This window comes from Syngnathus floridae, chromosome 3 (assembly GCF_059516105.1).
Source record: "Syngnathus floridae isolate MCC-2025c chromosome 3, RoL_Sflo_1.0, whole genome shotgun sequence".
Lineage (NCBI taxonomy): Eukaryota > Metazoa > Chordata > Actinopteri > Syngnathiformes > Syngnathidae > Syngnathus > Syngnathus floridae.
Window position 1 is genome coordinate 6,557,284 of NC_142415.1, and position 20,823 is coordinate 6,578,106.

General features: G+C 40.4%; 4 protein-coding genes across 5 annotated transcripts; 2 read left to right on the forward strand and 2 right to left on the reverse strand.

Moving 5' to 3' along the window:
• Positions 1-989: 989 nt before the first annotated feature.
• On the forward strand, positions 990-2,671 carry hypk (huntingtin interacting protein K). The gene is made up of 4 exons (XM_088371372.1): positions 990-1,187; positions 1,565-1,620; positions 1,915-1,966; positions 2,460-2,671. The coding sequence occupies exons 1-4, from the start codon at positions 1,026-1,028 to the stop codon at positions 2,553-2,555; spliced, it is 366 nt and encodes a 121-aa protein (XP_088227498.1). The 5' UTR covers positions 990-1,025; the 3' UTR covers positions 2,556-2,671.
• A 38-nt stretch (positions 2,672-2,709) lies between these two features.
• On the reverse strand, positions 2,710-6,359 carry mfap1 (microfibril associated protein 1). The gene is made up of 8 exons (XM_088371370.1): positions 6,140-6,359; positions 5,242-5,458; positions 5,003-5,147; positions 4,533-4,720; positions 4,070-4,339; positions 3,744-3,903; positions 3,508-3,597; positions 2,710-3,265 (listed from the first exon to the last, which is right to left on the reverse strand). Exons 1-8 carry the CDS (start codon positions 6,219-6,221, stop codon positions 3,086-3,088), a joined length of 1,332 nt encoding a protein of 443 aa, XP_088227496.1. The 5' UTR covers positions 6,222-6,359; the 3' UTR covers positions 2,710-3,085.
• Positions 6,360-6,810: 451 nt separating this feature from the next.
• On the reverse strand, positions 6,811-9,795 carry hddc3 (HD domain containing 3). The gene is made up of 4 exons (XM_088371371.1): positions 9,428-9,795; positions 7,604-7,659; positions 7,259-7,499; positions 6,811-6,969 (listed from the first exon to the last, which is right to left on the reverse strand). Exons 1-4 carry the CDS (start codon positions 9,537-9,539, stop codon positions 6,842-6,844), a joined length of 537 nt encoding a protein of 178 aa, XP_088227497.1. The 5' UTR covers positions 9,540-9,795; the 3' UTR covers positions 6,811-6,841.
• A 665-nt stretch (positions 9,796-10,460) lies between these two features.
• Positions 10,461-19,922, forward strand: vps33b (VPS33B late endosome and lysosome associated). Of its 2 annotated transcripts, none has more exons than XM_088371369.1 (24): positions 10,461-10,724; positions 10,831-10,941; positions 12,353-12,433; positions 12,521-12,582; positions 12,671-12,720; positions 12,964-13,031; positions 13,126-13,171; positions 13,260-13,354; positions 14,151-14,255; positions 14,367-14,457; positions 14,532-14,609; positions 14,782-14,855; positions 14,924-15,010; positions 15,080-15,170; positions 15,260-15,334; positions 15,477-15,541; positions 15,625-15,679; positions 16,079-16,125; positions 17,164-17,296; positions 17,380-17,453; positions 17,551-17,652; positions 17,751-17,826; positions 18,925-19,032; positions 19,703-19,922. In XM_088371369.1, the coding sequence occupies exons 2-24, from the start codon at positions 10,846-10,848 to the stop codon at positions 19,777-19,779; spliced, it is 1,836 nt and encodes a 611-aa protein (XP_088227495.1). In that variant the 5' UTR covers positions 10,461-10,724; positions 10,831-10,845; the 3' UTR covers positions 19,780-19,922. The 2 variants fall into 2 exon arrangements, with proteins under 2 accessions (XP_088227495.1, XP_088227494.1); XM_088371368.1 differs by having other exon boundaries at positions 10,462-10,724; positions 10,812-10,941.
• The last annotated feature ends 901 nt before the right edge of the window (positions 19,923-20,823 follow it).

Here is a 20,823-nt window from a genome sequence, read left to right on the forward strand (position 1 = left end):
GCATAATCCAATTATTGGTTTTTACTCAACAACTTCTCAACTTGAAGCTACATCAGCACACAAAGGAACAATTTATACAGTACAACCCTTTAATCCCAGGATGGACGGACAGACGGATGGATGGATGGACGGACGGACGGACGAAGGAAGGAAGGAAGGAAGGAAGGAAGGAAGGAAGGAAGGAAGGAAGGAAGGAAGGAAGGAAGGAAGGAAGGAAGGAAGGAAGGAAGGAAGGAAGGAAGGAAGGAAGGAAGGAAGGACGGACAGACAGACGTAATTTTGTCAAATTTGATTTCAGCCTCTGTGTTGCTGTGTAAATCTAATCTGCAAATAAAACTGAAATATCCATCCATTTTCTATGTCGCTTGTCCCCACGGGGGTCACAGGCGTGCTGGAGTCTATCCCAGCAGTCATCGGGCAGTAGGCGGGGGACACCCTGAACCGGTTGCCAGCCAATCGCAGGGCACATAGAGAGAAAAAACCATCCACACTCGCACTCACACTTAGAGGCAATTTGGAGTGCTCAATCAGTCTACCATGCTTGTTTTTGGAATGTGCGAGGAAACCGGAGTGCCTGGAGAAAACCCAAACAGACACGGGGAGAGCATGCAAACTCCACACAGAGAAGGCTGGAGGTGGAATCGAATCCACACCCTCTAAACTGTGAGGCGGGTGTGCTAACCAGTGCCCTACATCGCCATCCTTAAAACTGAAATAAGAAATAAATTTAAAAACTAAACTATAATAAAAAATTTATTGATGGACAAACTAAGATCCATGAAACGCGTGATATTTTACTCCTTAAGAAATATAATACAGTACATTTCCGTTGCACTAGCGTTTATCTTTAAAGAAAGATTACCATCTAGAGGCGTAACAAGTTTATCACAAGTTTGACAGACTAGTAGGGTACTAACAGACGTGTGGTGGCATTTACAAAAAACACCTGTAGAGGGCGGTAAATCACAGTACGGGTAATATACCCGAAAACGAAGAAGAATTTCCCAGCGTCACTCATTACAAACATGGCGACTGAGGGTGATGTCGATTTAGACCTGGATGCTGACGAAAACTGCACTGGGAAGCCGGCAGAAAAGCCTCGTAAACATGACAGCGGTGCCGCCGATTTAGAGAGGGTCACTGATTATGCGGAGGAGAAGGAAATATCCAGTTCCGATTTACAAACGGTAAAAGAACCTGCTCCTGTTAACGACTCCTAACTAACATGCGGCTACTGCTGACTGCATCGTGATTGTCGCGGTCCTGGGATTAAAATGAATGTTGTCTTAACTGTGGTATAAACGTGTCATATACATTGAACATGATAAGATTGTACCAATTAGCTAAAGCACCCATTGAAAATGAACAGAAAGCGTGTCTGGATTTCACAACTATACCTTAAACAAATACTGCAAAATGTGCTGTATTTTTAATATCACGCTCTCCAGGTTAGTGGTGCTCAACCTATTTTAGAACCGCAGCCCTTGTTTTTGACAGTGGAAAATCTATGTTTATATATGTTTTTTTTTTAGTCCACGTATTTAAGATGGTGTTTTCCCCCCAGGCCATGACAGTAATTGGAGACAGAAGATCACGAGAACAGAAAGCTAAAATTGAGAGGTAAGGTCTTAGATATAAAAATGTTTGGAACTTTCAACGTATCATTTCACGATTTACAAAAATACCAACTTTATTATTGTGTAGGTACTGATACACCTCGCAGCTTTTCAGATTCATCATATCAGAAGCCACAGAGTGTAGTCAAGTTAGATCTGCAGTAAAAGTTGCCATTGAAATAAAATGCTAGTTTCTCTCAAAGGACTAATAGGGCGTAGGAATAAAGTGAATATAAATGTTTTGTTTTTTACCAGAGTAGGTGATTTTATTGTCTTTTTAAAATTATTATTATTTCAGAGAAAAGGAGTTGGCCAAAGTCACAATCAAGAAAGAGGATGTGGAGTTAATTGTAAGTATGTTCCAAATTGTCTTTGTGTGCTTGTTAAGATTTACGTATGTAAGTGTTGGTATCTTATCTAACACACATGGAACTGTCATGAATTAGAACATTTAACCAGTGTTAATAAAAGGAGCCTAATTGACTCCAGCACCGTTTTTGGTTTGTAAGAGTTTGGTGACATGTTTCCTGTAAAAGTAAGAAGGTGAAAAGTTCGTCCAATTGCCTTCAGGAATATATACAAATTCCAATCAATTGTAAAGCAATGACGCAAATGGACGGCTCTTTAATTGTTAACCCTAATGGATATAAAAATTGACATTTCAAAGCTCAATCTTAGTACTTGGGTATAAACATCTGAAATGTAGAGAGCGCAAAAATAAATGTGATTTCAAAACAATTTTGGACAGGTGATGTTCTGAGCACTCGTATGTTTGAATTTTCCAAATAGTTGATCCCTTAGTACTAAAGCAGTGTGTTTGGCGATGTTTGTGCTTTGACTCAGATGTCAGAGATGGAAATTTCGAGGGTCTCAGCAGAGCGCAGTCTGAGGGAGCACATGGGCAACGTGGTGGAAGCGCTTGTGGCTCTGACCAGCTGAACACGTGCATGCATGCAGAGAACTCTCATCATCGTTGTTCTGACCAATTCACTAAAATTAATGTTGAGGTGTCATGAGGGGGCAAACTTTTTACAATAAAGTATTTTGAAAACCTATTGTCTGTGTGTTTGTTAACATTTAGAGAATACTATACTTTTGCGTTCTTAAAATTCTGAAAATACAAGTTTTATTTTACAAAAAGAAATCAACCTGTCACAAATATGGAAGAGCAAATCTGTTAACTCCGTCATACCATGGTGAATATTTACAAAATTACCTTACATCTTGACAATAACTAGCCCCAAAGAGCTTTGAGAAACGCATTACATGTTTTGTTGATGTCCCACCGTTTCTCATCTGGGACAATAAACACATTGTGGTCAAAATACAGGAGAGAGCAAAGATGACATCCATTTTCAAACCTCTCAAATTATGTCTGCAGTCTTTTAGGATGGACTGAAACAATCCAAACCGAATCTGTTTTCTATTTCAAAGTCCTAGCAAGGGTTGAGTGCATTGATGACACACATTTATGTCTTCTTCCTCTTTACCGTGGGTCTGTCAAACACATCTCTTACTCCTGCTGCCTTCTGCTTAAAGAACTTGTTGTTCTGAGCACTTTCCTGAGCCCACGCAGAGTCAAACGACGTGGTGTCCTGATCCACCAGGTGAGTATACTTGGTACGTCCAGACCGCCCAAAGTTTTTAACCTTATTGGGATGAAAAATGTGTCAAAAAAAGGAACCGTTTGACTGCACGTGTGATTGTTAACATCAACACAACATAGTTGTACATTCTTCATAGGCCAAATTTGACTTAGGTCTGAGTCTTGAGGCTTGTCAAGCGGCAAGTCTTGAGACTCGAGTCTTTGTTTTGGATGCTGCAGTAACATGTTCCCTGCATCACAAATACTTTTCAACTTAACTAAGGAAGTGTACATATTGTTTCTGACCTGCATGACTTTGGGCAGGATGGTTTTATTGAAGTGATCCTCCAGCGTGGGTGCACTGAAGTCTCGCTTGTACACTTCGTCCTCCTCATTCTGCAACACAAATCATCACATTTACAGTTATATTACCTGCTATTTATGTGACCAACAAAATGTACAAAAATCAACTCAATACCCCATACCAGATTGCAGTGACTACATATAAACATGTCCAACAGTGCACCCGTGTAGCAACTCACCAAGAAAAAGGCGCCTCTATGGTAGTACTTCTGAAGGAACTTGTATTTTCCTTTAGACGCTTTGTTGGTGATGACTTTGCCATTGTTGCGAAGCTCTGCCCTGCGCTCCTCATCCTTCATGTTACGGAATCTCTCAATTTCTGACTTTTCCTTCTCCATGCTGCCAACACAAACCATTTCTCTCACCAAATTAGTCAAGGCTGTAGTATTGTTCTTCAAGCGATGTTTCAGAAGTTTAAAAATAATATAATAATTTTGTTGCAATATCCTTGCTTAAATTGCCAAATTCAAACATCTTTATAAATAAACCGTCAGCTTCTACTCACGCTTCTCGAGCTTCTCTGTCCTTCTTAATTCGTTTCAGTTCCCGAACTTTCCAGGCTTCGTACTCCTCCTCCTCATTCTCGCCATCTGTGTCGAGGGCTTCCAATGCAGCCAGGGAGCGCCGATTCTCCTCAAACTCCTTCTTGGCCTCCTCTTCTACTATCTTCAGTGTGTAGCGTCGGCGCTCCTCCTGCTGCCTCTTGGCTTCAGCCTCCAGCTCTCTTTGTTTTTGCTGCTCGGCTTCCCGCTCTGCCACGGTAACTCTGTCTTTTCTGAGATGCAAAAATATTCAGGGCACAACAAATGAATTGTGAGAAGCTAATAAACCTGATAGAATTGCTTAGATGACAAAATACTACACCAACAAACTAAATAACAAACATTTCTGGCTTGAGAGTCAGCTGCTAATGTTTAAGAAGAGAATGTGGCACAAAGTTGTACACACATGATCAAAGCAGCTCTTACTTGCGAATGAAGACTGGTTTGAGTCTGGGCTCGGCTTCATCTTCACTATCGGTATATTCTTCATACTCAGACTCTGACTCCGATTCCTCCCCTGATTTGCCTTCCTCCTCCACCTCTAGGACCTCCATCTCTTCAGTCTTGCGTTCCAAAGCCCGTTGACGCATCATTCCTCGACGCCTCTCAATTTCCTGCACAAAAAATATACAGTGAAAAAGTATAATTACAGGTGATACATGCATGACTAAAACACTTTAAGGCCGTAAATATAAAACAATACAATGTAACTCAGTGTGCCTTCTTCCACTTGATAATGTGCTTTTACATTGTTGGTTTGGAAGAATAGTGCAAGGCAAGCAGTTTATAACGTTAACACATCATATAACTGCTGTAAAACGAGAACACCACAATGAAAATTATAATGTATTGATATTATGCCCTCGAATTGTATAAAATTCAATTTTGATGCAAACCTCATCATCAATTTCTTCCTCTTCCTCTTCTTCATCCTCGCTGCTTTCCTCACGCTCACGTTGTGGATGCCACGTCCCTTCATCAGAGTCTTCGCTGCTCTCAGCAACAACTTCAGGCTCTACAATTTGTCTATGTCTGGCGAGCCTGATCAACGATAGAAACAAAGGGGTCAAATTTTCAGGCGCAAGCTGTCATTCTGAGGAGATTAGATTGTCAAAAGCATGGAGACAGTTGATACCTCTCCTCAACATCCTCAGAGACACGGTTGAGCAAACGCTTTAAACGTGGGTCAGACACATCCTCTTCCTCCTGTTCAATCTCGGGCTCAATTTCTTTTCCCTTTTTAACAAATTGAAAATCCTCCTCTTCCTCATCTGATGACTCCATCGGGGCATAGTCTGGACGTTTGCCTGACACATATCTCTTCACCTTCACTTTTTCCATAGAGAGCTCACCTGAAAATCAACATACAAATGGATTACAAACTGTACAAAGTCCAAAGTTTTCCAAATACATTTTTACAGTAGTATCAACTGATAGAAAACAAAAAGGTAGCACCACAATGACAATATGCACTGCTGTAAACGCACAACCTAAATCTTCTTTGTGCCCACATTAGTTTAATTAAAGAAATTTTCAAATGAGAATTGATAAGATGCTATTCAAAATTAAAATTACATTGGTCAACAGCAAATATTTAATCAGAAACAGTTTTAATTGTCCCTCAAAGTATTATTGATGGCATGGCAAGGCAGACCCAATAGCATTTGAGAAACAACCAAGGCAAATAGCGCAAGAAAAAAAAAAAACATATTGAAGTGTAAACTTGCAACCCTGATTTTTTTATTTATGTTAATCTGTGTTTTGTTAAATTCATTCATGAAATTATGACTAAGTTCACTGTCCAGGGAATGCATTGGTGCTGTAACGATGTAATAGGTTTTAAACAATTCATCTAGATGTTTTTTTTACACCGACAATAAGTAAATTTGTTATCAGATTGAACAAAACTGATCTCGATACTAAATTGACAATAAGAGAATTGACTATCAGAATGAACACGACTGATGTTTTGCCTTGTCGTTAGCGTTACATTGCTAAGCTAGTAAGCTTTTAGCTAGTAATTTACGTCTAACCTTTCTCATTCCGGACCGGTACGGCTCCAGCCGTGGACTGTATAGGTGGAAGCTTCATGTTGGCTGAATCGTGGTTAGACATGGCTGCCTCGTGGACTAACCAAACTCAGAGAATTGTAGTATTTCGTTGAAAAAGGAACGCGCTACTACTTCAAATAATGCACATCCGAATGCACACTGGAGTGCGGCTACTCAAAAGAGGCGGAGTCAGGCTCTTCTTCTTAGTCTAATGCTTCTTCTTCGTTTGTTTCTTCTTCTGCTGCTGCTTCAAATGTTGAACCAGGGTCACACAATCATTTTTTCCAGCCAGTTGCTACCCATTTGATAGTCCATTTATATTTTCTGTTAGACCTTTTTTAGCCAAGCTGTCAAGTAAGCATAGCATTTTAGTTTTTTTTCTGTATCATAATGTAAGTAAAACTTAATCCTGGAGTCACAACACAATGTGGCCCCCTTGATAAATACATAATCAAACCCAAATATTAGAAACACACAGTGAAAAATGCGGTGCACTGCAATGCTATGGAAGCACTGATAGTAATTACATAAAAGCTTTATCTGGAGTGCATGTACTTAGTAGGCTTTGCACGAGGAACGTGGGCGATGGTAATGGTTCTTGTTCAGTGGCACGTTAACTAAAAAACTATAATAATGAAGACATACTACACGTATAGGAAATAAATCACTTTATTTCAAAATGTACTAATTCAAACATCTCTGTCTGAACAACTCCTCCAGCTTCCCCTCCAAAACTGAGTTGGTACCTTTGAGGCCTTTTACAACATCACAGGCCCACACAAAATACTCCTGGACTCGCTCTGCCGTCCAACCTGAAAAAAAATCACAAACAAGATAATCGGATTGTATCTAGTGGCTTCTTAAATCTTTGTTTTTGTGTGGTAATTTATCTTTTATTCATACAAAGTCAAGCAAAAACAAAGATTCTTGCAGTTTTTTGTATTGTTTTGTTGTGAGAAAAACAATCTACCTAAGACATGCTGGTGATGGGAACAAATTATGTAATTGCCTCAGTTCTGATTGAAATTATATTCAATTCAAATTTATCCTAAATTTAAAAAAAAAAGGACATGAAAAATATATGGACATGAAAATGATTACCGACAGGTGTGCAGCGGTTCAAATCCCTGAGGTTGTACAATTTGTCTGCCAGTTTGACCAGTTTGGCTTGGTGGCTACAGTGGGGCGCATGTTCCACCTGTAGACGCTTCCGCTCTTGTTTGGGCAGACTCTTATCGTCTGTCACCTCCTGAACAATGCGAGTAACAATCGGTCCAAACTTTGTTTCTAGCTCTTCGGGCTTTGTGTCTGTGTCTTCCAACGTGTCATGAAGAAGAGCAGCCTTCCAAGAAAGAAGGACACAAACAAACACATATATAAAATAAATCAATAAGTGGGCACAACAGAAGGGACTTACATGAATGCATCAACTTAAAGTGAACATACTTGTAATACCACAATGTCAGTGATGCCACCTTCATGGCTGAGAATCCTTGCTACTCCTTAAGAGTAGAAACACAGAGCAGAGTGAGTACAGTAATGGGGGAGGGATACATATGTTATGTGTTATCTGTTTTGTTATTCTCATAAATGTTACTTATAATGGACTTTTTATTTCAATCTACGCATGGTAACATAACATAACATAACATAACATAACATAACATAACATAACATAACATAACATAACAAATGTGTTGGAATGGAAAAATAGAGGCATGAACTCGTAACAGCGAAACAGTCGAGTATATGTTCACCAAAGATAATCACAGAATAAATCGGGCATACGGAATTAACTGTCAAATTACGGAATTCCTATACAGTGTTTTGCATGATGTATTTGATTGAGTCGGTATCTTTACAAGCTCCAACATTAATTTCAAATGAATTACCGTATTTGCCGGTGTATTGGTCGACCTTTTTCGATCCAAAATCGACCGAAAAAAATCGACCTCGACTTATACACCGAGTCATAAAATTTAACTTCGTATTCATCGCTTCAAATGTGATGGTAACCAAGGCCGTTTCTCATGCATCTCATTGTGCGTTGGACTTAGAAAATTTGAACCGGGCGGCGTGCGCGCGTGCGCGGCCCGCTGGAAGTCGAATGAGGCTCCGCGATTTCATCCGCGGTGCTTATAAAGTGCCGATCCGCTCGGCGGGAGCTATTTTCGGCCACTTGGCGCGTGCGCACGGCCTCCTGGATGTGCCGGGCGGCGTGCGCGAGCTCGCCGGCCGCTGGAAGTCGAATGAGGCTCCGCGATTTCATCCGCGGTGCTTATAAAGTGCTGATCCGCTCGGCGGGAGCTATTTTCGGCCACTTGGCGCGTGCGCACGGCCTCCCGGATGTGCCGGGCGGCGTGCACGAGCTCGCCGACCGCTGGAAATCGAATGAGGCTCCGCGATCTCCTCCGCGGTGCTTATAAACAGCCGATCCGCTCGGCGGGAGCTATTTTCGGCCACTTGGCGCGTGCGCACAGCCTCCCGGATGTGCCGGGCGGCGTGCGCGAGCTCGCCGGCCGCTGGAAGTCGAATGAGGCTCCGCGATCTCCTCCGCAGTGCTTATAAAGAGCCGATCCGCTCGGCGGGAGCTATTTCCTGCCACTTGACGCGTGCGCACGGCCTCCCGGTGGTGCCAGGCGGCGTGCGCGAGTGCGCTGGCCGCTGGAAGTTGAATGAGGCTCCGCGATCTCCTCCGCGGTGCTTATAAAGTGCCGATCCGCTCGGCTTGAAGCTATTTCCGGCCTCCCGGTGGTGCCGGGCGGCGTGCGCGAGCTCGCCGGCCGCTGGAAGTCGAATGAGGCTCCGCGATCTCCTCCGCGGTGCTTATAAACAGCCGATCCGCTCGGCTGGAGCTATTTCCGGCCACTGCGCATGCTCACGGCCTCCCGGAATTTGAACACATTTCGTCAATAAATTTCGCATATTTCTGATTGAATTTTGAAGTTTAATATAATACAACAATTGAGCTCGACTTATACAAAGGATATATCATAAAATCGTAAATTTCCGTCGAATTTTAGGGGGTCGACTTATACACCGAATCGACTTATACACCGGCAAATACGGTATTCATTAATGCTGATGCACTGGAAATAAAACATATTATAAAAATGACGAGGGAAAAGTTTTCCCTCAACTTGGCCTGTAATATTTAGGCTACTTTACTTTGCTTTCACTGGTCATATAAACATGCAAGTAAGGAACCATGTTTGATTGACATTACAGTATTTCTTATTTTTCCTGATTACAGAGCAAAGCGCAACTTACCGATCGGGTGATTAATATAGGGAGTTTGTTCTGGGTCTTTACGACGCTGGTTTCGATGCTTTTCAGCGGCGAAATTAACCGTCTCTACCAACAACACGGCGTCCACATTCATGACGTACCGTTTATGCAATGCAAGTCAAGTGCGTCTGGACACTCCTAAATCTTTGAGTTCCCATCTACTGTTTGAGTTTGTACTGCAGTGCAACTGTTCGTTTTCTTCAGTATCCGATGGGAAACACCCACTAGGAGGATGCGTTCCTTCAGGTTGGTACTTGTTTTTCCATCCTCTGTAACAACATGTTGTGTTCAAGTTGCCCAATAATACCCAAGCGGTATTATTCAAATGCAAAGTTGCAAATGAATGAATTTGTCTCAATAATTCAAATACTACTATAAACTATAGCGTGCCAACTTGTTTACGTTGTTCTTATATATCGTCTCTGTGTGCCCTGCGAGCGGCTGGCAACCGGTTCAGGGTGTTCCTGCCTACTCCTCGATGACTGCTGGGATAGGCTCCACCACGCCCGCGACCCCCGTGGGGACAAGCTGTATAGAAAACGGATGGATGGATAATAATAATAATAATAATAATAATAATAATAATAATAATAATAATAATAATAATAATAATAATAATAATAATAATAATAATAATAATAATCATAATAATCATAATAATCATAATAATAATACAGTTATTTGTTGCGGCACATTGTGCACCGCTGGGAATGTCCGTCAGCAGTACCCTGTCATAATTCACACAAAACACATGTTTACTCTCAACAACTAAATTAATCGTTCTAGCTAAATAACACCTAAAACGTTTTAATCAATAGGATAGGCCTTGGTATTACTGTGGTCAGTAGGTATCTTTTTAGATAATGTAAAGTAGAAAGAGAAATGTGATGTTAAATGATCTAATCAAAGGGGCAGGAGTCACTACAGACTGGATTTAGGTTGTTTTTGAAATTTCTAAGTTAAAATAACCCTTTCAGGCAGTGTTGGTCAACAGGTGGCGGTATCGCGTAATTTCCAAACGGTCTTGGCAGCAAGCAACCAGGAAGAAGAAAAAGACCCACCCCTGACGGCTGTCAATATTACAAAATGATCACTGTTGTCATTCCAAACTCTCTCAGATTGTATTTTTTCAAATTATAATCACAACCTCAGTAGTTGAATACTACCGCGTTGATATCATGATCTTATTGCCCACTGTTTGTGTACGATCGAAAGACTGTGTTTTTAGCATTAAGCTGATTTAGCTAGCAAAGAGTGGGGGTGAAGCCTCTGCTCAGAGGTTAGTCTACTCTGCGTCTTCATCAAAATCAAAAGATGCGCTTTACATTTTTGGTGTTTGTAATGTCTACTATATGTGTATACTAAGTGAGTGGATACGGGTGCAGATTTGGTTCGGCAGCATGGCTTACAGTGCCAGGACAGATTGCCCGGAGCTTCCTGACTTCACTCTGCTCAAGAGACTGGCCAGAGATCAGCTCGTCTACTTGCTGGAACAGGTAATAATTCCAGGCACGTAATCACGATCAAACATTTGCACTGCATCAGCCTAAATTCTTTTTTTTTAAAGCCTACCTTAATGGAAATTATCAGCTATATAAATGATTTTCCTCCATCAACAAAACAGGGTTGTATGTTGCATTAATTAAATCTTGCAGGACACCATAAAATGTATGCATACTATTCCTATAATATGGCTTTTCCGTTTCGCCTTCATTTAAAGGTTTCACTTCCAAGATTCAATTTACAGTTGACCTTTTAAGCGCTCCAAAGTTGGTTGCTCGTTCTGGTAATAGAGCTGTAAAATGATCATTTCACCTAATAACATATCAACCAACTAAGAACAGAATATTTTGAATGTGTGACGATTACTTTTTTTCTGTCTACTTTATATTGACACTATCATTTTTTGGAACTATAGGATGCAATTTCCTCCCTCCCAGTTTTAACGCCTGTGGCTCAAACTAGTGGTTCTGATTTTTTTTTACACAAATTCCCACCCCCCAAATACTTTCCCTTCCCAGCCACTGCACAAGTGCTCATCAGTCACAAGGCAGAGCCTTCATTCATAAGCAGCACTGTATATTGGCTACTAAAAAATAACCCACTAAAATCTGCTGGGTGTACTCAATGTAAGAAAAGAAAGTGTATAAACAATTATTCAATGAAAATTTAGTGCGGTAAAAATAGGTACAAACTGCACCTAAACAGATGTTTGAAAACAAAATGCATGCAAATATTTTGTACTCGAAAGTTAAATATGACATAAGTGTACTAAACAGAAGTACTGGACTCCATAAAAAAAAAAAAATAAAGCATCCATTTATTCTCTCAGTAAGGTTGACAGTTGTTTTCCTCCTGTATTTGTGTAATACATGTGTGACTTGTGTGGAGCTTATCCATCCATCTACTATACCGCTTGTCCCAACGGGGGTCACGGACTTGCTGGAGCCTACCCCAGCAGTCATCAGGCAGTAGGCGGGGGACACCCTGAACCGGTTGTCAGCCAATCGCAGGGCACATAGAGATGAACAACCATCCGCACTCACACCTAGAGGCAATTTGGAACGCTCAATTGGCCTACCATGCAAGTTTTTGGGATGCGGGAGGAAATCGGAATGCCCAGAGAAAACCCACACAGGCACAGGGAGAATATGCAAACTCCACACAGGGAGGGCCGGAGGTGGAATCGAATCCGCAGCCTCCTAACTGTGAGGCAGACGTGCTTGTTTGGAGCTTATGATAAGTGAAAAAAGTTCAGTGTTCTGTTGTGGGTAATCAAATCGACTGAACTGAATGGTAAATGTTTCCTGCTGTACGGTATGTTATAACTACGTAGCCCAAGTGTAGTTGTTGAAAGATACTTTCATCATGAAGTGCTAATTTATATCCATGTTTTTTTTCTTGCAGCTTCCAGGAAAAAAGGACCTTTTCATTGAGGCAGACTTGATGAGCCCGCTGGATCGTATCGCCAATGTTGCCATTCTGAAGGTGAACTTTAACCACTGTTTCAATTAAATTTGATCAGAAATGAATCTCAATATTTTACAACCTTATTCATCTCTGCTTTTGTAACAGCAACATGACGTTGACAAACTTTACAAAGTAGAGGATAAACCCATCATTAGCACATCAGATCAGTGAGTAGTATTGATACACATGCCTTGAAAAATACTCCAGCACACTTCAACTTGAAGACGTCTGACAATGTGACTTTACTCTCTTCAGGCTTTGTTTTCTGATCCGGCCAAGAATACAAACAGTGAAGTGGATATGTGGTAAGTTTGTCCACATATTCAATATTTATTCAATGTTTAATAATTTTGTATTTCATTAATCATTCACAATTCCCAGCTTTACAAACAATAAACAGCTGTCTGATCCGAATTGATGACTGCTTGTTGTTTATGACAGCAATTGTTTTTCTAAATATAAATTGAGATGGGTCAGAATAGCATACTGTATGTTTCAGTTAAATGTCAATTAAGACTTTATAACATTATACCTATTTCTGCCTACAGATGTGGCCAAAACAGACAAAGCTGCCGGAAAATGTAGAAGATACAAAATTATATTCACGCCTCAGAAGGTACTTGATATTCTGGTGTTCAACCCAAAATAAACCTTGATTTATTTGCAATGAAGTTATGGATAATAATGTGTTGTCCATGTCTGTTTTCCAGTTTTATGCATGTGAGACAGTACTGGAGGAGCAGGGCGTCTTTGGAGGTTTGAGCTCTTGCACTTGTTCTATTTGTTGCTGCTCACTTGGGACATTAGAAATGGTGCAGTTATTTTGGCTTTTTTTTTCATCCAGATGTGACAATGGATGAATGGGCCTTCTATCTTCTTCCTTTGGACTATGACATCATCAGTCTGGAGCTCCCAGAGTTTTTTCGGGACAACAATCTGGTAAATAATACACTATATGGCTATGCTAAATAGCTGTCATTTTGATTGGAACTAATTAAAAAAAGAGTCTGAAAAACTATTAAATGGTGTAAATGACAAATGTAAATTCAAAATGGAATATCAAAGCAACAGAACTATGTTTTTCTGGGCCTCCAATGTCAGTCATGGGTAAATGAGTAAAATACATTTTTAAATCACACGTTTATTTATTTATTTATTTGTTTATTTATTTATTTCTTTTCTTAAGCACTATTATCATATTATCATTGCTCACACGTCCCTCACTGGTTACACTGTAACCGCGGGCAGCATTATAGTCATAGCTTCTTTCGGAGGGCCATTATGACTGTCAACTCAAATAAATGTATGAGCCCCTCATATATATATATATATATATATATATATATATATATATATATATATATATACACAGTAAAAGCTACAAAACAAACTGACAAATAACGTGTTTTTAATCAGATGAGTAAAAACTGGTCAAATATTAAAAAGAAAGATATTATTAAAAGTGAAGACAATTTGCAATTCTAGCAATGACACGAATTTGATGCACAATTTGTTTTCGCAGGCCACATAAAATGATGTGGCGGGCCGTATCTGCCCCCCCCCGGCCTTGAGTTTGACACCTGTGGGTTACAGTATTATGTGTGAGCTGTAGTACGCTCATCTGAAATCACACCGTGTGAATTGATGCTCCACAAGTCCGTCTCATTGTATAGACTTTAATTGTGCATTTGATGCATTTTCCTTCTTGAAATCATAGTATGTGTGCTTCACCTAGGCTGGAGATCTGCGTTGGGTGAGGACAGCTGGCAGTGCTCTACATCTTCTTAACTCCATTTACGGACCATTTTCAAAGGTTTATGGTATTGGAAGGTGTTCAAAGGTACACTAGGTGTTTTAAGAAAAGTTTATGATGATTTGAGTTGTATGTTATATTTTTATATTTTGCTTTGATGGGCAGCTGACATTGTTTTTGATTTTTGTTTTGTATCAGATGACATATGAGTCTTGGAGAGAGCAAGAGGAAGAGGGAGACCAGAAGGCTCGGAACGCTGAAATAGGAACCGTTTTCTTAATTGATAGGGGTGAGTTGCTGTGATTCCGTTTCTCACTTAGTGTTATCACTTTGCTTTACTAATTTTGTCAAATGTCATTATAGATGTGGACTTTGTCACCCCTATGTGCTCACAAGTGGTTTATGAAGGACTCGTGGATGATATATTCAGAATCAAATGTGGTGGGTAACAAGCTAGTCACTGTAAGCCTCACTAAATAAAAACACTACATGTAAAATTATTCAGGATATCTATCACTGCAGTTTTTTTTTTTTACACAGCAGCATGTAATTCAGACTTGTCCCCCCTGTAGATGTTTTCAAATGTAATCACAGACCCATTTTTCCTCCATAGGATGTGTGGAATTTGGACCTGATGTCTCTTCCACAGACAAAAGCATCAAAGTCATGCTGAATTCTCAAGATAAGGTAAGACTGGCTTTCGAAGTGCAAAAGGCTTTCACTCAAGCATGTATTTAACATTGTTTGTCTCGTAGGTCTTTAATGAAATCAGAAATGAACATTTCTCCAATGTCTTCAGCTTTCTTAGTCAGAAAGCCAAGAATCTCCAGACTGCGTATGATGTAAGTCAATAAAATGATGTTCTTCTTTGCACATGAAGTGACCAAAATCTTTCGTTTTCAATTTGTTAGAAACGCAGAGGGATGGACATAAAGCAGATGAAAACATTTGTCTCAGAAGAACTTAAAGGCTTGAAACAAGAACATCGGCTCCTGAGCCTGCGTGAGTTTTGAAGCAAAGTAATCTATGCCAGATAGACTCAACTTGCTGAATTATGAACAAACTGGGTGGCTGTTGTTGATCTCACATAGACATTGCCGCAAGTGAATCAATGATGAAGAAGAAAACGAAACAGGATTTCCAGGAGCTTTTAAAGACAGAACACTGTAAGTTACTTTAAATGCTTTTTGTGTGTGTGTCAGGATGTTGCCACACACTGGTTATATTCATCTAATTTGTGTGTTTGACTATTAGTTGCTATTTCATCACATTGATGCAAAATTGTGGTCTTTTTTTTTTTCCTTACAGCTTTACTAGAAGGTTTTGAAATCCGTGAATGTATTTCTTTCATTGAGGAACATATCAACAGGCAGGTGGGTTTTCTTTAAACAGTCAATATTATATACAGCATTATGCATGTAGTTAAAAACTAACCTGCTGTGATCGTTTTTTTAAGGTCTCCAGGACTGAAAGTCTTAGACTACTATGCCTTCTGTCTTTAACAGAAAATGGTCAGGGTTTTTTTTCCATTTACGTTCAAAGTGCTTTCAAAAAATAAATCATAAGCCCGTATCTCACTGAGCAGCAAAGGTTCGCCCACCTTGCAACTTTTTTTTCCCCAGGTTTCCCTGTTGAAAAACTGTTTGCAACCATTAAAACCGTTGAGGAATGTCTTGCAAACGCCTTTCCAACTGTTTGCAACATTCAATTGCAAACAGTTTTTCTCGTCACCATCAAATTTTTAACATGTTAAAAATTTCTTTGCGACAGGAAAAACTGTTCACAATCATTTGCAACTGTTTGCAATCTTTTAGACTGACAAAATATAGACATTCGCTACGCGTGCTGACACCTCAGTGAGATACAGGCTTTATTTTATTGTACTTTACCATAATTTGTTTATCATGCAGGACTCCTGCCAAAAGACTACCGGTCTTTAAAAACACAGTATTTGCAGGTGAGATTTCCTATCTTCTACCATTATTGGCTTTTCATTTTTGTCATAACATAGCATAGGTACCATGACTAAAACAATTCCAAAAAACAACTTTTGCTGCTTCAACAGCAGCCGAAGTGAAATGTTTGAATCCTCTAAGTCAGGGTTTTACCAACTGGTTTTGTCCAAGGGACCACCATTTTAACCAAGAAGCAATTTGGGGACCACTGCTTTGGCGGAATATTATTTTATTTTGCAGGATAGACCTATACAGGCTATTTATTTGCATCTATATGTCTATTTTGGCAATCTCAGCTACATTTGACATAATTTGAATGATTCACAAAATTAACTGGAAAATGGATCAAGTCTAAATAATAATTCTATTTTATTTTTAAAAAATGTAACAATTATTTTCCATTTCTAATTTTGTTGACCACATGCAACGCCGCCACAGACCACTTGAGGGCCTCAGACCACCAGTTGACAACCTCTGCTCTAGTTGAATATTCTAAGACTACATAGCTGCATCTCAATATGTTAAATACAGTTACCATAGCTTTTCATTTATTTGAGTAGTTAAATTCAAAAGGTGGAAACCTCAATCATATACATTAATCAAACCAATTTGCAAATAATTTTTATAAAGAAAATATTCCTGCCTAATGTTTTAAGATGTTTAGGTTTCTCTGAAATGGTGACTTATTGGCTGTTCTTTGCCCTAAACAATATTCATTAAAAATACAAACAACATTATCAATTATTTTGCTCCGTGCTGTATATCTTTCCATTTATGGGTTTCCCTTTTCCAATCAAACTATTGAAATAAATTGAAGCTGTGTGCCAAGAGCAAAAGTTCATTCAATCAGCATTTGCAGCAAAATTGAAAAAGCGAAAATCATAATTGTATCCCATCAAATGGCTTTATAGACATTCGTCATTAAAACTGCAATCTCAATCTGGCGAAAATGTTTTCCTTCATTAGTGTTAACTTATTGCCCACAGTTTTGTGACTAGCAGTTTAATTTAGTGATGTGAAGTCATCTCTTCTCGGCTTAGAGTTATGGAGTGGACCACCTGCTCACATTTGCAAACCTCAAGCAGTCGGGGCTGCTGGTTGAGCAACAGCAAGGTGAAACACTGGCTGTTATGGAGAGCAAAGTGGGTAAACTGGTCAACGATAAGACAGCAGGCAAGTTTTCTGTTGCAACTTTCAGTATGACATAACTGTGGGGAGTTCTTTTATTTTGCTGTTTTTTTCTATTCTTTTTCTAGGGAAGCTAACAGATGCATTTTCATCCTTGGCAAAGAAAAGCAATTTCAGGGCCCTAAGCAGAAAACTGAATTTGGTATTTGGTTTTATTTGATGTTCATCATATTCAATGATGTCATGTTGCTTTTCTTTGGTCATGACACTGCACGTATACGTTGTTCTTTCACACAAAGGTGCCCAAGTCAGATGAAGGGTATGACCTGCATGTCCCGAGGGACATGGCTTACATCTTCAGTGGCGCCTATATCCCACTGAGCTGCAAGCTCATAGAGCAGGTAAATAAGCAGCATTTTTTTTTTTTTTTTTGATTTTTTTATTATTATTATTCAACTGCATCAAAATTGATTAAACCAATTTTGTGCATGATTCACAGGTGTTAGAGCGAGATGGTTGGACTGGGCTTGAAGAAGTTACCAGGTTGCTAAATGGAAATGAGTTTGCTGTCACAGGTAAGATATTGAACGGATTTCATGAAGCTGCGGTTGTCGTCAATTGTTTGCTTTTTTAAGTTGTGCGCTATTCATGGCTATTTATTTTGAAGTGAATTCCCTAAGAATAATATACCTTGAATGTACATATACATTACATATTTTCAGACAATATTATACATGGAATTAATATGGGCATCATAATATTGTCTTACAAAAAAACTGTCATTGCATGAGTTTGACTGTTGCACATTATATTTATTGCCATACAAATACAATAAAGTAACGTCGAAGGTTTGTGATACTTTATAGTTATCTGTAATTCTTGAATTCTTCTACAATGCTGATCATTTCTTCCTTTGCGTATATAGACATCTGAATATATAAATTGTGATAATCAGAGATGGGCATTGCATTTTCGGGACAGAATGGTCCGTCCGGCCAAGATTTTGCGGACAGCATTCATTTTGCAGACAGAGGATGAGAGGTTTTTAATAAGACGACAGTGTTTCTGTTTCCGCTTTCGCTCGCTCGTGTAATCCGTATGTTCAGACCAGATGCAAATGTTAAAAAGAAAATATTTGGTTTCTTCGTGAGGGAGGTGGCAAAAGGAAACTCAAGTGAAGTAAAGGTATTTTTCTAAAATCCTATTTATGACAGATTAAAAATGACAGAAACGAAATTGACTCCAACTAAATCTTGTAATATATTGTCATCTGGTAAGGGTTATTGATTGGACAAAACAAAAATTTGATAGGCTGTGCAAGTTGCCACATTGCCCAATTGGCTTGAAATATTGTACTCAATTTTCACGTATCGATCTGGCTCTTGCCAGGTCAGTAACAGAAGCTCTTTTCAATGACTAGGACAGGTGGGCACGAAGGGGCGATTATTTTATGAATAAGGACAGAGGGATGGCGATGACGGAAGGGTGTTCAGGTCGAGGACAGAGGGCGGACCCGCAAAAGGTTAATGTGCCCATCTCTGGTGATAATATCGCTTCTGTGATGTTCTTAATGTCCATCACAGGCTTAATAAAAGTCTCTATCAGTTAGAGTGCCAGTGAATGCACCATGGTTTTGAATGGGCTTGTCCTAAAAGTTTTCTGTCTTGTGTCAGGCAAAAATGGAGCAAAAAATGAAGCGCAACGCATCGTTGTCGTCATGTTCCTTGGGGGGTGCACCTACTCTGAGATTTCAGCTTTACGTTTTCTTGGTAGAGAAAGAGGTAAACAATTTAATATCAAATAAATGTTAAACAACTCCCATGAATTTCTTATTGCACCACCTTTTTGCTGCTGTTGAATTTTGCTGTCTATGAAAGAGGATTATTGATCATTTAAAATATAATCTTGAAACTTGATCCTGTTAACAGAAATAGAGCTTACACTGCAACAAGCTCGACATCTACTCTAATCTTAACACACGATTATTATCAGGGGCGCAGATGGGATTTTAGAACTGGGGAGACGTGGACCTTGTACATTCAGTACATAAAAATCTGACAGAAATAGAAATTCCCACATCTTTGTTGGAACTTAAACACATCAGTTAGTTGCAGCATATGCTATGCAGGCTCCCTGCCCGTCCTGATGGAAGAGGAACATTAGTCCTCTGTTTTACTGGCTGTTTGTTTTTGTCACCTTACGTGGCGAAGGTTGAAGGGGACTGATCGTGAACCTAATGGAACTGTGCGGGACCCATCCCTCCCCGTGTCATCTGCGCCCATAATTATGTAAGAACTAAGAAGTAGATTAGTTTATAAATTTGGCGAAAATAATAGAATAGCTACTAATTGTTAGTAGAAAGCCTCCTGGCAATTTCTGTTTAATAAGTTCTTGCTGTGATGTGCAATATGCACTAACACAATTTAATACTGATTCCTTTTTTGCATACAGGATATAAATTTATCGTGGTAACGACTGCCATTACAAGCAGTTCAAGAATGTTGGAGGCCTTGCTGGGCAACCGATGATGATGCCTGTCAGGACAACACGATGGACCTCACAAACATTATTGTCACTTGACAACCAACTCTGATAGTTGCTCACTTATCAGAGATAGGCTGACAAGAATTGATTTAAGATGTACAACATCAAATAAATGCTTTTTTATCTACGGTTATTTTGTCATTTTGAATGTCTCTCTGTGTTTTTGTCACACTAAAATATGACTGTTGAAAAGTTCATTTACCGTATTTGCCGGTGTATTGGTCGACCTTTTTCGATTCAAAATCGACCGAAAAAATCGACCTCGACTTATACACCGAGTCATAAAATTTAACTTCGTATTCATTGCTTCAAATGTGATGGTAACCAAGGCCGTTTCTCATGCATCTCATTGTGCGTTGGCACTTAGAAAATTTGAACCGGGCGGCGTGCGCGAGTGCGCGGCCCGCTGGAAGTCGAATGAGGCTCCGTGATTTCATCCGCGGTGCTTATAAAGTGCCGATCCGCTCAGCGGGAGCTATTTTCGGCCACTTGGCGCGTGCGCACGGCCTCCCGGATGTGCCGGTCGGCGTGCGCGAGCTCGCCGGCCGCTGGAAGTCGAATGAGGCTCCGCGATTTCATCCGCGGTGCTTATAAAGTGCCGATCCGCTCGGCGGGAGCTATTTTCGGCCACTTGGCGCGTGCGCACGGCCTCCCGGATGTGCCGGGCGGCGTGCGCGAGCTCGCCGACCGCTGGAAGTCGAATGAGGCTCCGCGATCTCCTCCGCGGTGCTTATAAACAGCCGATCCGCTCGGCGGGAGCTATTTTCGGCTACTTGGCGCGTGCGCATAGCCTCCCGGATGTGCCGGGCGGCGTGCGCGAGCTCGCCGGCCGCTGGAAGTCGAATGAGGCTCCGCGATCTCCTCCCGGTGCTTATAAAGAGCCGATCCGCTCGGCGGGAGCTATTTCCGGCCACTTGACGCGTGCGCACGGCCTCCCGGTGGTGCCAGGCGGCGTGCGCGAGTGCGCTGGCCGCTGGAAGTCGAATGAGGCTGCGCGATCTCCTCCGCGGTGCTTATAAAGTGCCGAT

Excerpts from the sequence above, each read along its gene's own strand:
- hddc3 (XM_088371371.1), bottom strand. The coding sequence starts at position 9,539 with ATGAATGTGGACGCCGTGTTGTTGGTAGAGACGGTTAATTTCGCCGCT. Across the intron at positions 7,660-9,427 it reads CTATATTAATCACCCGATCG|GAGTAGCAAGGATTCTCAGC; the intron begins GTAAGTTGCGCT and ends TCTACTCTTAAG. Across the intron at positions 6,970-7,258 it reads GAACCGCTGCACACCTGTCG|GTTGGACGGCAGAGCGAGTC; the intron begins GTAATCATTTTC and ends ATTTTTTTTCAG.
- vps33b (XM_088371369.1), top strand. The coding sequence starts at position 10,846 with ATGGCTTACAGTGCCAGGACAGATTGCCCGGAGCTTCCTGACTTCACT. Across the intron at positions 12,721-12,963 it reads AACAGTGAAGTGGATATGTG|ATGTGGCCAAAACAGACAAA; the intron begins GTAAGTTTGTCC and ends TTCTGCCTACAG. Across the intron at positions 16,126-17,163 it reads TAAAAACACAGTATTTGCAG|AGTTATGGAGTGGACCACCT; the intron begins GTGAGATTTCCT and ends TTCTCGGCTTAG.
- mfap1 (XM_088371370.1), bottom strand. The coding sequence starts at position 6,221 with ATGTCTAACCACGATTCAGCCAACATGAAGCTTCCACCTATACAGTCC. Across the intron at positions 3,904-4,069 it reads GACAGAGAAGCTCGAGAAGC|CATGGAGAAGGAAAAGTCAG; the intron begins GTGAGTAGAAGC and ends TTGTGTTGGCAG. Across the intron at positions 3,266-3,507 it reads TCCTGCCCAAAGTCATGCAG|GTTAAAAACTTTGGGCGGTC; the intron begins GTCAGAAACAAT and ends CATCCCAATAAG.
- hypk (XM_088371372.1), top strand. The coding sequence starts at position 1,026 with ATGGCGACTGAGGGTGATGTCGATTTAGACCTGGATGCTGACGAAAAC. Across the intron at positions 1,188-1,564 it reads CCAGTTCCGATTTACAAACG|GCCATGACAGTAATTGGAGA; the intron begins GTAAAAGAACCT and ends TTTTCCCCCCAG. Across the intron at positions 1,967-2,459 it reads AAGAGGATGTGGAGTTAATT|ATGTCAGAGATGGAAATTTC; the intron begins GTAAGTATGTTC and ends GCTTTGACTCAG.